The 15,307-nt window shown below is 36.5% G+C and overlaps 1 protein-coding gene across 3 annotated transcripts; it reads left to right on the top strand.

Moving 5' to 3' along the window:
* The first annotated feature begins 527 nt into the window (after positions 1 to 527).
* BNAC03G47610D (damage-control phosphatase At2g17340) lies at positions 528 to 3,151 on the top strand. Of its 3 annotated transcripts, none has more exons than XM_048751196.1 (12): positions 528 to 867; positions 1,125 to 1,231; positions 1,343 to 1,458; positions 1,558 to 1,626; positions 1,715 to 1,855; positions 1,949 to 2,077; positions 2,174 to 2,260; positions 2,347 to 2,421; positions 2,488 to 2,565; positions 2,645 to 2,722; positions 2,827 to 2,889; positions 2,990 to 3,151. In XM_048751196.1, the coding sequence occupies exons 1-12, from the start codon at positions 710 to 712 to the stop codon at positions 3,068 to 3,070; spliced, it is 1,182 nt and encodes a 393-aa protein (XP_048607153.1). In that variant the 5' UTR covers positions 528 to 709; the 3' UTR covers positions 3,071 to 3,151. The 3 variants fall into 3 exon arrangements, with proteins under 3 accessions (XP_048607153.1, XP_013685179.1, XP_013685180.1); XM_013829725.3 differs by having other exon boundaries at positions 544 to 867; positions 1,125 to 1,190; positions 1,392 to 1,458; XM_013829726.3 differs by lacking the exon at positions 528 to 867 and having other exon boundaries at positions 880 to 1,190; positions 1,339 to 1,458.
* The last annotated feature ends 12,156 nt before the right edge of the window (positions 3,152 to 15,307 follow it).

Raw genomic sequence — 15,307 nt, 5'->3', positions numbered from 1 at the left:
AAGAATTGATTACCGAAGAGGTTTCTTCCGAGTCCAAGAGGACATCTGTATTTTGTTCAGTAGATAGCTGCTGGGAACAGGAACTCCAGCTTATAGCCAAGCATTCATATGGTATCGACATTGATTTAAGCTTTGCTTACCAATCAGAACTATCAATATCTTCAGATCAGAGTCACAAGCATCCTTGGGGGGGCAGGGTCACTGGCTCACTGCAACAGGTACCCTTACGGTCAGTAACAAGTTACAATTGCACATGGACGTTTTGCCTCGGTCACAGTGAACCAATATTGAACAACACTTGCCAGTTTCCAAAAGTTTGCTCAAGCGAATATCTTGTCTGAAATCAAGAACATAATGTGCATCTTCTTCCACTCCAACTTAAGCACTTGGATTGGTCAGAGAGACAACTCGTGTCACTGTTTCCATGTCTTTGAAGCCCAAAAACCGTAACTACTTTACTTCCTGATCTCAGTCTGTTCTCGTTGTGGAAACAAAACACTACAAAATCTGAAACTTTGACTACTATCTGATAGTCGTTCCAAAAAAAAAAAAAAGACTACTATCTGATTTAAATACAAATAAAAAAAACAGAAACCAGAAGCAGAAGACACCAGTCTAGCGTGTGGTGGTGAAGAAGATACACCAGTCTAGCGTCAGACATAAAAAGACATTTAATCGTGTGAAGATCACAGGCACAGGGGAAGAAGATATGGAGATGGTAGCGTTTCCACTAATACCGAAGCCAATAGAAGTAAACTACAGGGCTTGCACTATTCCTTACAGATTCCCTTCTGACAATCCCAAGATAGCCACTCCCACTGAGATCTCCTGGGTCAACGTCTTCGCCAACTCCATCCCTTCTTTCAAGTTCCTTCTCTCTTCCTCCTTTTAATTTATAGAATCCTTTGTTAGCCAGTGATTATAATCATGTTCATCGAGTCAGATCAAGCTTTGATTTTTGGTATCAAGAATTACTTTTATTTAGCCTCATTATATCAAGAAGTCTGAGAAAACTCTCTCGTTGGTAGTTGTAGCGTTGACTTATCTGAGTTTTGACTTAGTAACATGAGGAGGAAACGATAGATCTAGAAAATCTCAATCTTCTAAAGCTGTTTCATTTGTAGAAAACGTGCAGAAAGTGATACAACTGTTCCAGATGCTCCTGCAAGAGCTCAAAAATTTGCTGAAAGGTACCTACCTCTTCTGTGTATGTATTTGGTAATTCCTCAAGGTTTGTTCCTAAGAAATCTCTTGCTAGTGTCACCTTCATAAGGTATACGAGTTTTGTGTCATGCATGTTTATCATAATTTCATAAGTACCCTTGAACTTTATGCTAGGCAGAGATTCGATTTGGGTTTAATATATCAATTATTACTTTGAATATGGGAAGATATGGGGGGATTCTAGAAGACTGGAAGAAAGATCCAGAGAGCCATGGCGGACCTCCAGATGGCGTTGTAAGTCAGAATGGCCCCTTGAATTGTATGAATTGATCACTACTACTACACTGTAGTGATGAGCTTTGTTTTACATGGAGCATTATGGTTTGTTTACAGAGTCTCGGCAGAGCTCGTGAGCATCTACTCAGAGAGTTAGGATTCATGGACATATTCAAGAAAGTGAAGGTATGAATTCTCTATCTTGAGGTTTCAGGATAGCACCAAATTCTCTTATACTCTCTATCTCTGATTAGAATGAGTTCATATTCAATAGGATGAAGAGAATGCAAAGGCTATATCTCTGTTTCCTGAAGTTGTCAGTCTGAGTGATGCTATCGAAGATGAAGGAGAGCGTTTACAAAATTTGGTGAGAGGGATGTTTGCTGGTAACATCTTCGATCTTGGCTCTGCTCAGGTAATCTCTTTTTCTTGTACCAAACGCCGGTTTCTCTTCCAAGAAGCATGTCTTCGTTTACAGGGTCTTGTCTTTCTTTTTTTTTTTTAAAAGCTTGCTGAGGTGTTTTCAAGAGATGGTTTATCTTTCTTGGCTACCTCTCAAAACTTGGTTCCAAGACCATGGGTCATTGATGACTTGGATAGCTTCCAATCCAACTGGTTCAAGAATCGCTGGAAGAAGGTCACTCTCACTCCTTTGTTTTGTTCATACTTCAGAGATATAGAGACCGCTTGACAAAACTCCATTGTTTCATTTCTCTTTTTTTTTTCATGACAGGCTGTGATTTTTGTTGACAACTCTGGTGCAGACATCATTTTGGGTATTCTGCCGTTTGCAAGAGAGATGCTTCGTCGAGGAATGCAGGTTCTTTTTACTATCACTGAGTCTTTTGACTAGTGTGATACAGAGTAAGTATACTCTAATCTCTCTTCATCTTTCCTCATTTGAAGGTGGTGCTGGCTGCTAACGATCTGCCAGCTATCAACGATGTAACATATACCGAGCTTACAGAGATCTTGTCACAGGTAAAGTGAATCAAGTGATTCTTGATACTTTTTAAAAGAAGGTAATTCTGATTCATGATTTAACAGTTGAAGGATGAGGATGGCCAATTGATAGGCGTTGATACTTCGAAACTTGTGATTGCAAATTCAGGGAACGACTTAGCGGTAAGAGAAATGGGTTTTTTATTCATTAGATTCTTGAGTTTTTGTTTACTTTCTTCTCCCTCTTGAAAACATGTTTCAGGTTATAGATCTGTCAAGTGTATCACAGGAGCTTGCTGACATTTCATCTGATGCAGACTTGGTCATTATAGAAGGCATGGTGAGTCCCAATTTATAGTGTGAAAGTTAAGTGCAGTTGAATAAGTCTTTTAACTAGTCTTGGCTTTGTTAACTGTGTGGCTTGTTGGTTGTTCTTATGATCAGGGTCGTGGAATTGAGACTAACCTTTATGCTCAGTTCAAGTGTGATTCTCTCAAGATAGGAATGGTAGTAATTTTACTATGTTCTACAAAGTGAAAAGAAATGTCATAGTGTTTTCTTGCTTCTTTTCCTCCTTACTCATGTTGCATCCTTTTGTTATTTGCAGGTGAAACATATTGAAGTAGCAGAATTTCTTGGAGGGAGGCTTTATGACTGTGTTTTCAAATACAATGAAGTTCAGAGTTAATTGTATCATATTGATCTTCTCTCTGTCTGACTTCTCCCGAACAGTGATTTTTTTTTTTAATTGAGATTTGAGATTTATGCTTTTGCTTAGATTGATTATCTCAGGTTTCATATTTTTTTAAAAACAATTAACCAATTAGAGTGGTGGCTTGCTTTGTCTTTGCGTCTGTGGTTATATGTTTCCTTTAAATATGAAGGACCTTCTGGTGATCCATATTCGCAGCAGGTAAGAATCAGACTATACTAAGAATCAGACATCCCTTAAGAACGTCCCAATTCGAGGTTTTAAAAACATTGTCAAGTTAAAAAAAAATGTTCAAAACAAATCCCACAACAAAAGATAATAATAAGTTCAAGTCGAAGACCGTGAAAAAGGAAAAGAAAAAACTCCAACAAACGATAAAAGTTTAAACAGATTCAGGTGGGGAACAAAGACCTTGTGCCACTAGGTGGACAATCAAAGTTTGTTCTGAAGTGCAACGGATGAGAGCTACTCGACCTTGATACGGCATTTGGACGAAGCTCTGGGAAGCATTAGCAAATCCTTGGCTATTTCAGACTTCATGCTATTTGTTCCCAAAACTCTAACTTCCAACAGCTCAAGAAATGATAGTTTCCCTAAAATATCCTTTAAATGTAACAACTCGTCGGCAGTTCCTCAGCACTCGGTTATCTTTACGACTTTCACAGGACATGACTTGAGGAAAGAAATATCCCGACAAGCATTCGCACACAGAAGAATATGTATCATAATAAAAGGTACCCTGAACCAACCATGGAGGATTAGAGATTGAAGCATTTGGAGTTTATCTATAAACTTAAAAGGTTAAGGGTCATACCTTGATGGTGAGAGTCTCTAGATTAGGACAATTGTTTAGCAGAAATACCAGTCCTCGCCAGCAACACTCTGACATCGTTGTAATAGATAAATGCAACAGGTTTTCAAACACTGGGATTGCTCCACGGAAGAAATAAAACAGCTGAAACAAAATAAAATTAACTAGTCAGCCATTTACCAACTCCAATCTTTAAAGATTAAAAAAAAATCTCATGAAAAACATGCTGTCAACAAGATGCTAATTTAGTACAAGGATATGATTCCAATACATCAGGTTCTTTAAATTTTCTCAAGTTGTAATAACATATTATTATACCTCGAAAAAGAAAGAAAGCAAGGAAAATAGTTACCTCGAAAACTGTCATGAGATAACAAGTTCATGATTTGAACATTTCTCATCCCCTTGAACAGATTTGTTGGATTGCTAGTAATGTTATCATTTTCTAGTGCAAAAGATGCTAACCAAGTGTGGTTTACTGTCACAAGAAGATCGAGATTTGCTTCAACAAGGGAGTTGAGATTGACAACTAGATAGAATTATTGAGAATTTATTTCTGGAGAATTAAAAACATGAAGAACATGAGAGAAAGAGAAAGAATGAGAGAGATGTAGATTTCAAAATGTAAAAGAGAGAAGGAGAGAATAGTTTCCTTAGATTTAGATTTGTGTACAAAGAGAGCTTTTATAGCCAAATACATAGACATTAAAGATATGGAGAGAATGCAAAGAGATGAGATTCCAACAGCTATATTTTTGAATTTTGAACTTTTTTTGGACTGTAGTGAATAGTGCCGCGAATCCATACAGCACCAAAGTGCTCAATGCAGGTTTATCAAAGCTTCCACTTTGGTGTTGTAGGTAATCTGCCTTTTTTTTTCAAAGTGTTCAATGTAGCTTTCTCAGAATGCCCACTTCATTGTTTTAGGTAGACTCAACCTCTTTAGTTATTTCCTTCTTCTTTTGCTTCCATGTCAACACTCTTGCTCTTTATTCTCTTCATGTCAACAGTCTCCCTCAAGCTTGACCATAGGGACTTGGTCAAGCTTGAAACCATGAAGCATTCCCTCATTAAAAACTTTACTTGAAAAAATCACTTGGGATAAAAACCAAGCAAAGGAAAAAGAGTAGAGCACTTCATGGCAAGAGGATCTGTGACAAGAGAGGTCTATGAGTCCAAGTTTAGGATGAATGAACTCACAAACCTTGCTGCTAGCTGCCTTGGTGAATATGTCAGCTAGTTGATATTCACTTCTTGTGTAGCATGGAAGAATCACTTTATGTTCCACTGCCTGTCTCACCTTGTTGCAGTCCACTTCTATGTGTTTTGTCCTCTCATGAAAGACTGAGTTGGATGCAATGTGTATTGCTGTTTGGTTGTCACAATGCATAGTCATTGGTGTGTTGATCTCAATACCCAAGTCCCTTAGCAGTCCCTTGATCCATATAAGCTCACTTGTGAGCTTCCTCATTGATCTGTACTCTGCCTTAGCACTTGAGCAAGACACCACCTTCTGCTTCTTGCTCTTCCATGTGACCAGGTTTCCTCCAATGAAGGTGCAGTAGCCTGTAGTTGATTTCCTATCAACTCTGTCTCCAGCCCAATCAGCATCACAATACCCAACAATTTCAGTAATCTTGTTACATGCCATCCATACTCCTTAGCCAGGCGCCTCTCTTAGGTACCTTAAGATCCTCTCCACCATATTCCAAAGATGCACCTTAGGAGCTCCCATGTATTGACTCACTTGATTCACAGCAAAGCACACATGTGGTCTGGTGATGGTTAGATAGATGAGCTTGCCCACCATTCTTCTATACTTCTTGATATCTCCAAATGGTGTAGACTCATACTCCCCCTCTCTCAGCACCTTGTATCCTTCTTCTAATGGAGTCTTGGCCTTTTTACTCCCAAGGTTTCCTGCCTCATTTAAAATATCAAGTGTGTACTTCCTTTGAGATAAGAATAACCCCTCTTTAGAGCGGCATATCTCAATCCCAAGAAAATACTTCAACTCTCCAAAATCTTTGATATCAAAGGCATTTTTAAGAAAGGTTTTAGTTGAGAGAATACCTTCCTTGTTGCTACCAGTGATGATAATGTCATCCACATAGACTAAGATGACCACAATACCTTGCTTACTAGTTAATGTGAAGAGGGTGTGATCAGCTTCTGACTTTACAAAGCCTCTTCCATTGAGGGTGGTGCTCAACTTATGGTACCAAGCCCTTGGAGATTGCTTCAAGCCATAAATTGCCTTCTTTAATCTGAGAACATTTCTTGGCTTCACCATGTTCTTAAAACCAGGAGGTGGTCTCATGTAGACTTCATCCTCCAATTCTCCTTGAAGAAAGGCATTCTTCACATCCATCTGCCATAAATCCCACTCAAGGTTGACAGCAAGAGATAAGAGAATCCTTATAGTGTGAAGCTTGGCCACTGGTGCAAAAGTGTCTAGATAATCTTCACCATATACTTGAGTATATCCCCTTGCAACCAGTCTTGTCTTCTTTCTTTCTGGTTTTCCATTGGCTCCATACTTGATAGTGTAGAGAAGCCGGCTTGTCATTGCCTTCTTTCCTTTTGGAAGTTCAGTCTCAAACCATGTATCATTCTTGATCATGGCTCCCATCTCATCTCCAACAGATTTTCTCTACTCCTTGTGTTGCATAGCTTCTTCATATGTTCTTGGAATGTATTCCTAATCCAATTCACTGGTGAATACTTGATGCTCTTTTGGATATTGAGCAAGGGAGCATACTGCACTTATTGGGTGAGCTACAACTTCAGCATTGAAGTAAACTTTTGTGTTGATCCACTGTGAAGATTTCCTGATCCTTGTACTCCTTCTCAAAGGTTGTATCTGCTCGGTTTCTGCTTCATTTCCTTTACTTGGCACCTCTACTTGAGTCTCAGCATCTGATTCTGATGGCATCTCATCTTGATCATGAGCTACTGAGTTCTCTTCAGGTTGAGCTTGTGTAGACTTCTCAACATTTCTACTGCCCCTCTCATGATCAGGATGAGTGCTCTCAACACTATCACCTGCAGTAGATGGTACATTTCCAGGGACAGGTTCCACCCTTGGTAGAGAGGGCATACTGATTCCCAGGCTCTCCATTACTCTCCTAAGGTTGTTTGCTCTATCTGAGGCTGATTGAGAAAGATCTTTGAGCTCATCCCAACTCTTTCCATCATAATAGCCTATGGACTTTATAAACTTCACATCCCTTGAGACAAGAACCCTTCTTGACTCTGGATCATAGCACTTATACCCCTTCTGAGTTGGAGAGTAACCAATGAACATAGCTTTTGAGCTTTTAGCATCAAGCTTGTTCCTCAGCTCCCCAGGTATCATCACAAAACAGAGACATCCAAACACACGCAAGTGGTTCAAAGATGGATTGGTCTTGTTTAGGACCTCAAAAGAAGACATGTCATTGAGGACTTTAGTTGGAGTCATATTGATCAGATAAGTAGCAGACATCACAACATCACTCAAGAATCTTTTTGGAACATTGGTGTGGAACATCATTGATCTTGTTACCTCCATCAAATGTATGCTCTTCCTCTCAGCAACTTCATTCTGTTGAGGAGTGTAAGGACAGCTTGTCTGGTGAGTAATCCCATGTTCAGCAAGATATTGCTTGAATGCATGACTTGTATACTCTCCACCATTATCTGACCTTAGAATTTTCAGCTTGGCATTGAAATGGTTGCAGCTATGGGTCTGGAAATTCTTGAAAGCATCCAACACCTTGTCCTTAGATGGAATCACTGTCACCCAAGTGTATTTGGATTTCTCATCAATGAAGGTGACAAAGTATTTGTGGTTCTCTCTGGACACACATGGAGCAGTCCATACATCAGAGTGAACTAGGTCAAAACATTTTTCATAGATGGTGCTAGACTGTGGGAAGACTGTTCTACAATGCTTCCCCAATATGCAAGCTTCACAATCATCATTCTTGAAGACCACACTTGGAAGCATCAAGTTTAGGGCTCTTGTATGAGGATGTCCCAATCTAGCATGCCATAGTGTGCTATCAACCCCGCTGGATGTACTAGCCAAACACTGAGAAGTAGATGGTCCAGACATCTCTGTCTTCTGAAGATGATAGAGTACGTTGTGAACGTGCCCCTTTCCATTCACTTGGCCTGTCTTTAAGTCTTGAAATTCAACCTCATCTGGTCTGAAGACAGCCTGACAACTCAGATCAACAGTAGCCTTTCTCACAGATAGCAGGTTTGATGTAAATTGAGGCATATACAAGGCAGTAGATTTCCTATCAAACAACCTAAGGTTCTATATCCCTTCTATCTTAATCTTATCACCATTTGCTATATGAACATTCCCTGAGGCAGGCTGGACATCACTAATCAAGTTCCTATCACTAATCATGTGATGGCTTGCTCCTGAATCTATAATGATAGGTTTAGGGTCAAGAGAGTGTGTACCAACCTTCTTGGATGAGATAAAGGCTTTAATAAGGGAATGTAGGTCACTCATGGTTGCTGGACCATCAGTGTTGGCTACACTATCAGTACTTCTCCATGTTCCTCCTTCATTTGAACCACCAATGACAGATGAATACATGGTTCGACCTTGAATCGATGGATGCTCAAACTCCTTGATTACATTCCTGGCTTGATTCAAGTCACTTCTTCTTGGCATATTGCGCTTCTTATGTTGTTCCTTAGCCTTCTTGTACTCTGGAAACAACACCATGTTGGAGTTCTCCCTCATGGAGAGATATGGACCAGTGGACAATAGATTGTTCCTACTGGTTTTGAGATAAACTGGACTTTGATGAAGCTTTTCCTGATATGGCTGAAGCTTTCTTGAGTTCCAGAGAATAGGGTACTCCTCTATCTTGAGTTCTGGTGAGGTTCTTCTCTTTTGAAAGACCTTTGTACCAGTGGATAAAAGGATGTATCCAACAGATTTTGAAGATAATCTGAGAAAGAAATAGATTTGCGGAAGCTTTTGTGAAGTTCAGGATCTTAATGCTCTGATACCATGTTAGAGTGAGAGAATTATTGAGAGTTTATTTCTGGAGAATTAAGAACATGAAGAACATGAGAGAAAGAGAAAGAATGAGAGAGATGCAGATTTCAAAATGTAAGAGAGAGAAGGAGAGAATAGTTTCCTTAGATTTAGATATGTGTACAAAGAGAGCTTTTATAGCCAAATACATAGACATTAAAGATATGGAGAGAAGACAAAGAGATGAGATTCCAACAGCTATATTTTTGAATCTTGAACTTCTTTTGGACTGTAGTGAACAGTGCCGCGAATCCCTACAGCACCAAAGTGCTCAATGCAGGTTTATCAAAGCTTCCACTTTGGTGCTGTAGGTAATCTGCCTTTTTCTTCAAAGTGTTCAATGTAGCTTTCTCAGAGTGCCCACTTCATTGCTGTAGGTAGACTCAACCTCTTTAGTTAATTCCTTCTTCTTTTGCTTCCATCTCAACACTCTTGCTCTTTATTCTCTTCATGTCAACAGATCAGACCCATCAAAACCATCGAATTCTATATGTCTAATAGTAAGTTTCCTAAGGCTACGGCTGGATACTAAACGATAGCTCAACAAACCATCTATGACCAACTCCTCCAGAACGGGGCAAACTGAAAGCAGCTTTTCTCGGTATAATATGAAGAAGACTCATGTTGAACTGAACTGATTTCAGAACGAGCTTCTTAAAATCTGGGAGAAAAGTATCCTCATGAAGCTCTTTAATACAAAAACCGGTTAGTTTCAGCTCCACAAGTGTCTTGCATGTGAAAATCTCACTAGGAAGATGAGCATCATCTATGCCAAGACGGAGATCAAGATCCAAGACACCACCACGATTCAGCACATCACGTATCCAACGATCGGTGCGAGAACCAATATCACATGATATAGCGAATTTTTTTATGGGGAAGTTTCCTGACACAGCCAAGACCTTATCTATGAAATCCACGAAACTTCCTCGGCTATCATTTTTGCTATCATCTTCGCTTTCATCTTCACTATCATCTTCGATATCATCTTGGCTATCATTTTCACTATCATCTTCGCTATCTTCGAAACTCTGTTGGCACATGATACCATCATATTTGTATTCTAATAAATCAAGATTTGGTGAGAAGGCAAAGAGAATGCGCCATCTCTTTGAGAGAACCGAAGTTTGAGCAGACTGCTTTAACGGTAAGAAAGACAAAATGTGGTTAATAACACCATCTGGTAAACTGCTTATCATTTCCATCCCTTCGCCTAAACCCTACAACAAAATGAACATCACAAAAGAAAAAAAACTTTTTTAAGAAAATATTTTAAGACTAGAGACTACTTGCGAAATATTTTAAGCAAATCATAGCAACAGAGATGAGAAAACCCGGTACTTACCTTTTACACAGTCTCGAAAGCAGGAGAGAAGTTTCAAAGCTTGAGATTTAGAAGGGCATCTCCAACCCTACTCCATTTTGTTCTCTAAAATGGAGGGAAATGAAGTATGAAATAAAAAAATGCTCCAACCCAACTTCATATCTCACTCCATAATGGAGTTTACTCCGTAAATTGAGTAATCTATTTTTTGTTTGTTCATTACTCCATTATGGAATGAGATATGAGATTGGGTTGGAATAATTTTACTTCATTCTCTTTTTTACTCCATTTTGAAGAAAAAATGGAGTTTTACATTGGAAATATTCTAAAACATGCAAATACTTCTCGAGAGATGGGAAGACCTGCAAATGCTTCTCCAGAAGCTGAAACATCAAAAAGAGAATCAACCGAAGGGGAGAATTAACTTCTACTTTGCGCTTCCACGTGGCAAATCAGCACAGGATCCCCATACTCTGGACTGTTGAACTTGAAACAGATCCAAGCTCCAGTTAATAGGCCCAGTTAATAAACTAGCACGGTGTTTAAGCAAAATACAGATATCTAAGAGGTGGTTTATGAAAAACAAGATAATTCATTAATATAGCCCCCTTCATATTAATTTTATTTCTATTTAAAATATTTAAAACTACAATATGAATTTATTTTTAGCTTTTTAATATTTCCCAATTTATTTAATATTTTTTATATGAATTGGCAATATTTCATTCATTGTCTAATATTTAATAACTATTTACATGTTAAATGAAATAATCCGCAAAAATTGTAATTTTAAAATTTTAATTTTCATTAATTTTTATGTATTTTTAAAATATGCATAAATAAAGATATCATTTACCTTTTCAGTGAAATTCGATGTTGTCATTTTGACAATTGGGGATATTTAAAAATGAAAACAAAAAACTAAAAAATATTTAAGAAATGTTCCAATATTTTAATCCAAAAATTCAGGTGGTATGTAAATAATTATAATTTAATAAATAAATATATAAATAACATCATAGTAAATGAAATAGTAAATTTGGCTTCAGATATTAATTGTTAATATATGTATAAATTTTAAATGATGTATAAAAAAACTCTTTTAACACATAAAGATTATAGTATGTACCATAAATTTATAGTATTTTTGACTTTGAATGATGTATATATCATAAAATATTCATCTTAAGCTTTTTATAATAAATTTATACAAATCATTGATCTAAATATTTTGTCACAATAGATAAATTCATAATGGGGGTTTTTCAAATATGTCTCAAAATTTGGAGTCAATCCCAAAAGTAACTAATGCTTTTTTGAAACTTTCATTTGCCCTATTCACCCTAAAAGTTTAAGTTATTCATGAAAATGTCATTACTTTTTTTTTTTTTTTTGAAAATTAGTATTTTGCTTTATCATCCTCAACTTTATCAAGTATTTACAATATTGTCATTATCATCAATACACCAACCACTATGAAGAACCAATTTGAAGCTCATAATGCACCAAAAAAATCGATTTTTATTCTTCCTATCTAATATTTTATACACACAAGCCACATCTCTTTCTCTTTCTCTAAATTCATCCAAAAAACAAGATTTTGATTCCAAATTTTGTAAGATTCATAGAAATATTTAAGCTCATGATTCTTGGTCACTAACGAGTGGGTCACTTTTGTGGTGAAGTTCTGTGTGTTTGGAGAATCTAAGAAAGTAATCTCACAAGCTTAATGTATGAAATCAAAATGTTCAGATATGTTCGTGAAGAAGAGAAGACTTCTCTAGTTAATCCATATGTTATTTTTGCAATTGAATTTTGTATGTTTTAAATAGAAGACTTCTCTAGAAGTCTTTCAACTTTTATTTGTTAACAAAAAAAAAAGAGAAGACTTCTCAGATAGACATGTTAGCTTTGCAATTGAATGAAGATTATCTGAAATTTGACTTTTTATAGAAAACTTCTTAAACTTCTTCAGAAGTCTTATGTTGGAAGACTTCTTGAAAAGTCTTCTCGAAATTTATTCTGGGTTTTTGGTCAAACTTTCGGTTACGAGAAAAGACTTTTTTAGAGTTATCTGACCGAAGACTTCTAAATCTTCTTGAATTTTACTCTGGGTTTTTGGTCAAACATTTGGTTGCGAGAAAAAACTTCTCTAGAAGCGAGAAGTTTCTAAAAGAATATTTATAGTGAAGTCTTCTCCGAAAAAGTCAAATATGGTCGATTGCTAAAGTAACCTATGCAGACTTCTTACGACAATGAGAATATTTCATGTGAACGTAGTCTTCTAAGAAAAAGTCTAATATCTGCAACACTTTGGTCAGTTTCAAAACTAACATGTTTATCAGAGAAGACTTCTCTAAGATTTTTTCAAATTTTTCAAATTCAAAAGTGACCCAATATTTACAAAGTGAAAACTTCTTAAGATATATGCTGTAGAATAGAATTCTTAAGAAGTCTTCTTAGTCAATTTCTCTATAAATAAAATGACCTTTTAATTTTTCTTGTTAAATCATGTGTATTAGTTAATATTGGTGTTTCTGAGTGAAATTTATAATTTAATTGGTGATAATTATAAGATTACAAAAATTCTTGTTTATTAATGTTTCTAGCTAATGAGAGAAGACTTTTTTAACTTCTCTGAATTTTTTTTTGAAGTTGATGTTCTATCTTTGCTAATATGTCTTAATTTGATATTTTGCAGATGTTTTGTCAGTTACATGTAATCAGAGGAGAATGGTTGGTAAAAAATAATTCTTGAAATTTTGTGGTTGATAATGTCGAAGAAAGATTTCCCAGAATTCTTGGAATTTAGTTTTAATTTAATAAAATTATTGTTATATTATAGTTTTTTAATGTTTAGTCGGAAAATCTGAAGTTTTATTAAAATTTGAGCGGGAGAAGACTCCATTGTAAAGTCTTCTAGAAGTTTTCCATAAAATCTTCTAGTGCATTATATGTTAGAAGACTTTTTGGAAAGTCCTCTCAGAAGTCTTCCAAAATAATGATTGATATCATTCAAATTACCCTAAGGAATGATTTTTACTCTTTCAAATAAGAGGTTCAATTGCAGTACTTAGAAATCGAATCCACAAGGAGTTGGAACACACAAAAAATCTTAAGCAGTTTATAATTAAGCTAGGTAAATTATGAAAATATTAAATTGCAAGGTGAACAAGGTAGTTATTCAAGTAATCAGGATTATAATAGTACAGAAGCTAGGTTGAATATTGGATATTCTAGAACTCAAACAAAGTAATAATCTATCAACTTATGTTTGTTTAGAATATATATTATCTGGATCTGAGATCTCAACTGTCGTTTGTTAATCTTGAGAAAGTGTCGATCGATGCTATCAATGGATAGTCTATCAATATACCTGTCAGAACGTTGATCGATACACCTATAGAGTTGTCGATCGATGTTCTTTCCACTTTATCGAGCGGTTTTGGCTTATGTTCAATAGGTTCCTAGATCCACTTCTGTTTGTTTCTAGCAATCCTAGCAAAATGTGAATTATTTCATGTAAGAGACCAGTCTTCCGCTTGCGCCTAATTATCCTAATATCATGATTCTAAATAGTTACTATAGAACACAAGAAATAAGAGCAATTCAATTGATGGATATCACAAAAAACTCAGCAATTCTTTATTTGGGGCTAATCCTTCATAATCCTATTTGAACCCTAAACCTAACAAGGTGAATAACTCAGACATAACAAAGCAATTCATAACAAATAACATAAAAAAATGCATAAATATATTAAGGTTAGAAATACTGGAGTTCCAATACAAATCTGTGAAGAAGTCTTGGATCTTCTCTCCAAATCTATTAAAAACCTTAGAAATAGTTTGCTGTGTGAAAACTAGAAAATAAGAAAGCGTGTGTTGCCTAGAACAATGGCAGAGCACATAAATATTAGGTTAAAAATTGGCTAGGGGTATTTATGTAAATAAGTTGTGACTTGGGTTTTAAGCCGGCTGGGCTTTGCGCGCTTTGCTGTCGACCAATGGCACAGAGTGTGCAACGATTGATGGTGGACTCTGATTGTCGACCTCAAACTGGTTCGATGGTCAGTTTCGAGCTCCCTCTCATTTGATCTTCAAAACGATCATGAACCTGTAAAAGTGCTAAAAAGACTCCAAAACATACTAGATAGTTCCTAAAACACATATATACCATGGCTAGAAGTGGGTTAAATCCATGGTATATCACACCCCAGACTTACCATTTTACTTGTCCTCAAGCAAAACAAAGAGTAGTCTTTGCAAAAGAGGTTTTGAAAACAACAGAGACTCACACAATTTAAGAACTCATATCTCATCACCTTTACAATGTTGCAAGCCGCATCAAATCAATTCTAACTTTATAGGTATCCTATATACCATATACTAGCTTAACAACCAAATCTATCTAACCAGCAACTTAACCAATATTGTCTGACACTCCCTTCTACTGATCTCATTTAATACATATATAAAAAGTGTAGGCTTTATCTTAGGAGTATCGATCAAAAGATACATGGACTCTTACTCTAGCAAGTTTCTGAACACACATGTAGTCTTATCTGATCACTTTCTTCCCTCTTTCTCTCTTCTCTGAATCTTTATTCAAATAAACAATGATGCTGATACGGTCCATCTTTATTCATCTTCTTTTCGATTTTCTCTTTTTTTTTGATAAAGTGCAGGCGAATAATGGGATCACATGATACACTCCTACCCCTTTCTTCCAACGATGTGTGATCATTCCATTAGAGTAGAATAATGGGATCGCAGGAGACACTCCTACCCCTCTAAACCGCAAGAAATCATTTCAATCTTTTATTTATATAGATGCCGAAGAGAGAGAGAGAGAAGGGAATCAGAACCACACAGACTTTTACCTTCAAGACTTGCAGAAGGAATCCAATCTAATGTATACCAAGCCCCAAGATAAACAAATTAAGCTCAATTTGGTTGGAGATCAGCTTTGGTCCCTTCAAACATTCTCAGCAAGTGTGGGTAATTGGCAGGTGATCCATTTTGGTATTTC

The sequence above is a fragment of the Brassica napus genome, chromosome C3, assembly GCF_020379485.1.
Source record: "Brassica napus cultivar Da-Ae chromosome C3, Da-Ae, whole genome shotgun sequence".
In the NCBI taxonomy this organism is placed as follows: domain Eukaryota; kingdom Viridiplantae; phylum Streptophyta; class Magnoliopsida; order Brassicales; family Brassicaceae; genus Brassica; species Brassica napus.
The sequence above is the reverse complement of the archived record's forward strand: the minus strand, read 5'-3'. Positions and strand labels throughout refer to the sequence as shown.

Coding starts and splice junctions, on each gene's coding strand:
- BNAC03G47610D (XM_048751196.1), top strand. CDS start 710: ATGGAGATGGTAGCGTTTCCACTAATACCGAAGCCAATAGAAGTAAAC. Junction 868..1,124: donor AACTCCATCCCTTCTTTCAA/GTTCCTTCTCTC, acceptor TTTCATTTGTAG/AAAACGTGCAGAAAGTGATA. Junction 2,261..2,346: donor TGCTTCGTCGAGGAATGCAG/GTTCTTTTTACT, acceptor CCTCATTTGAAG/GTGGTGCTGGCTGCTAACGA.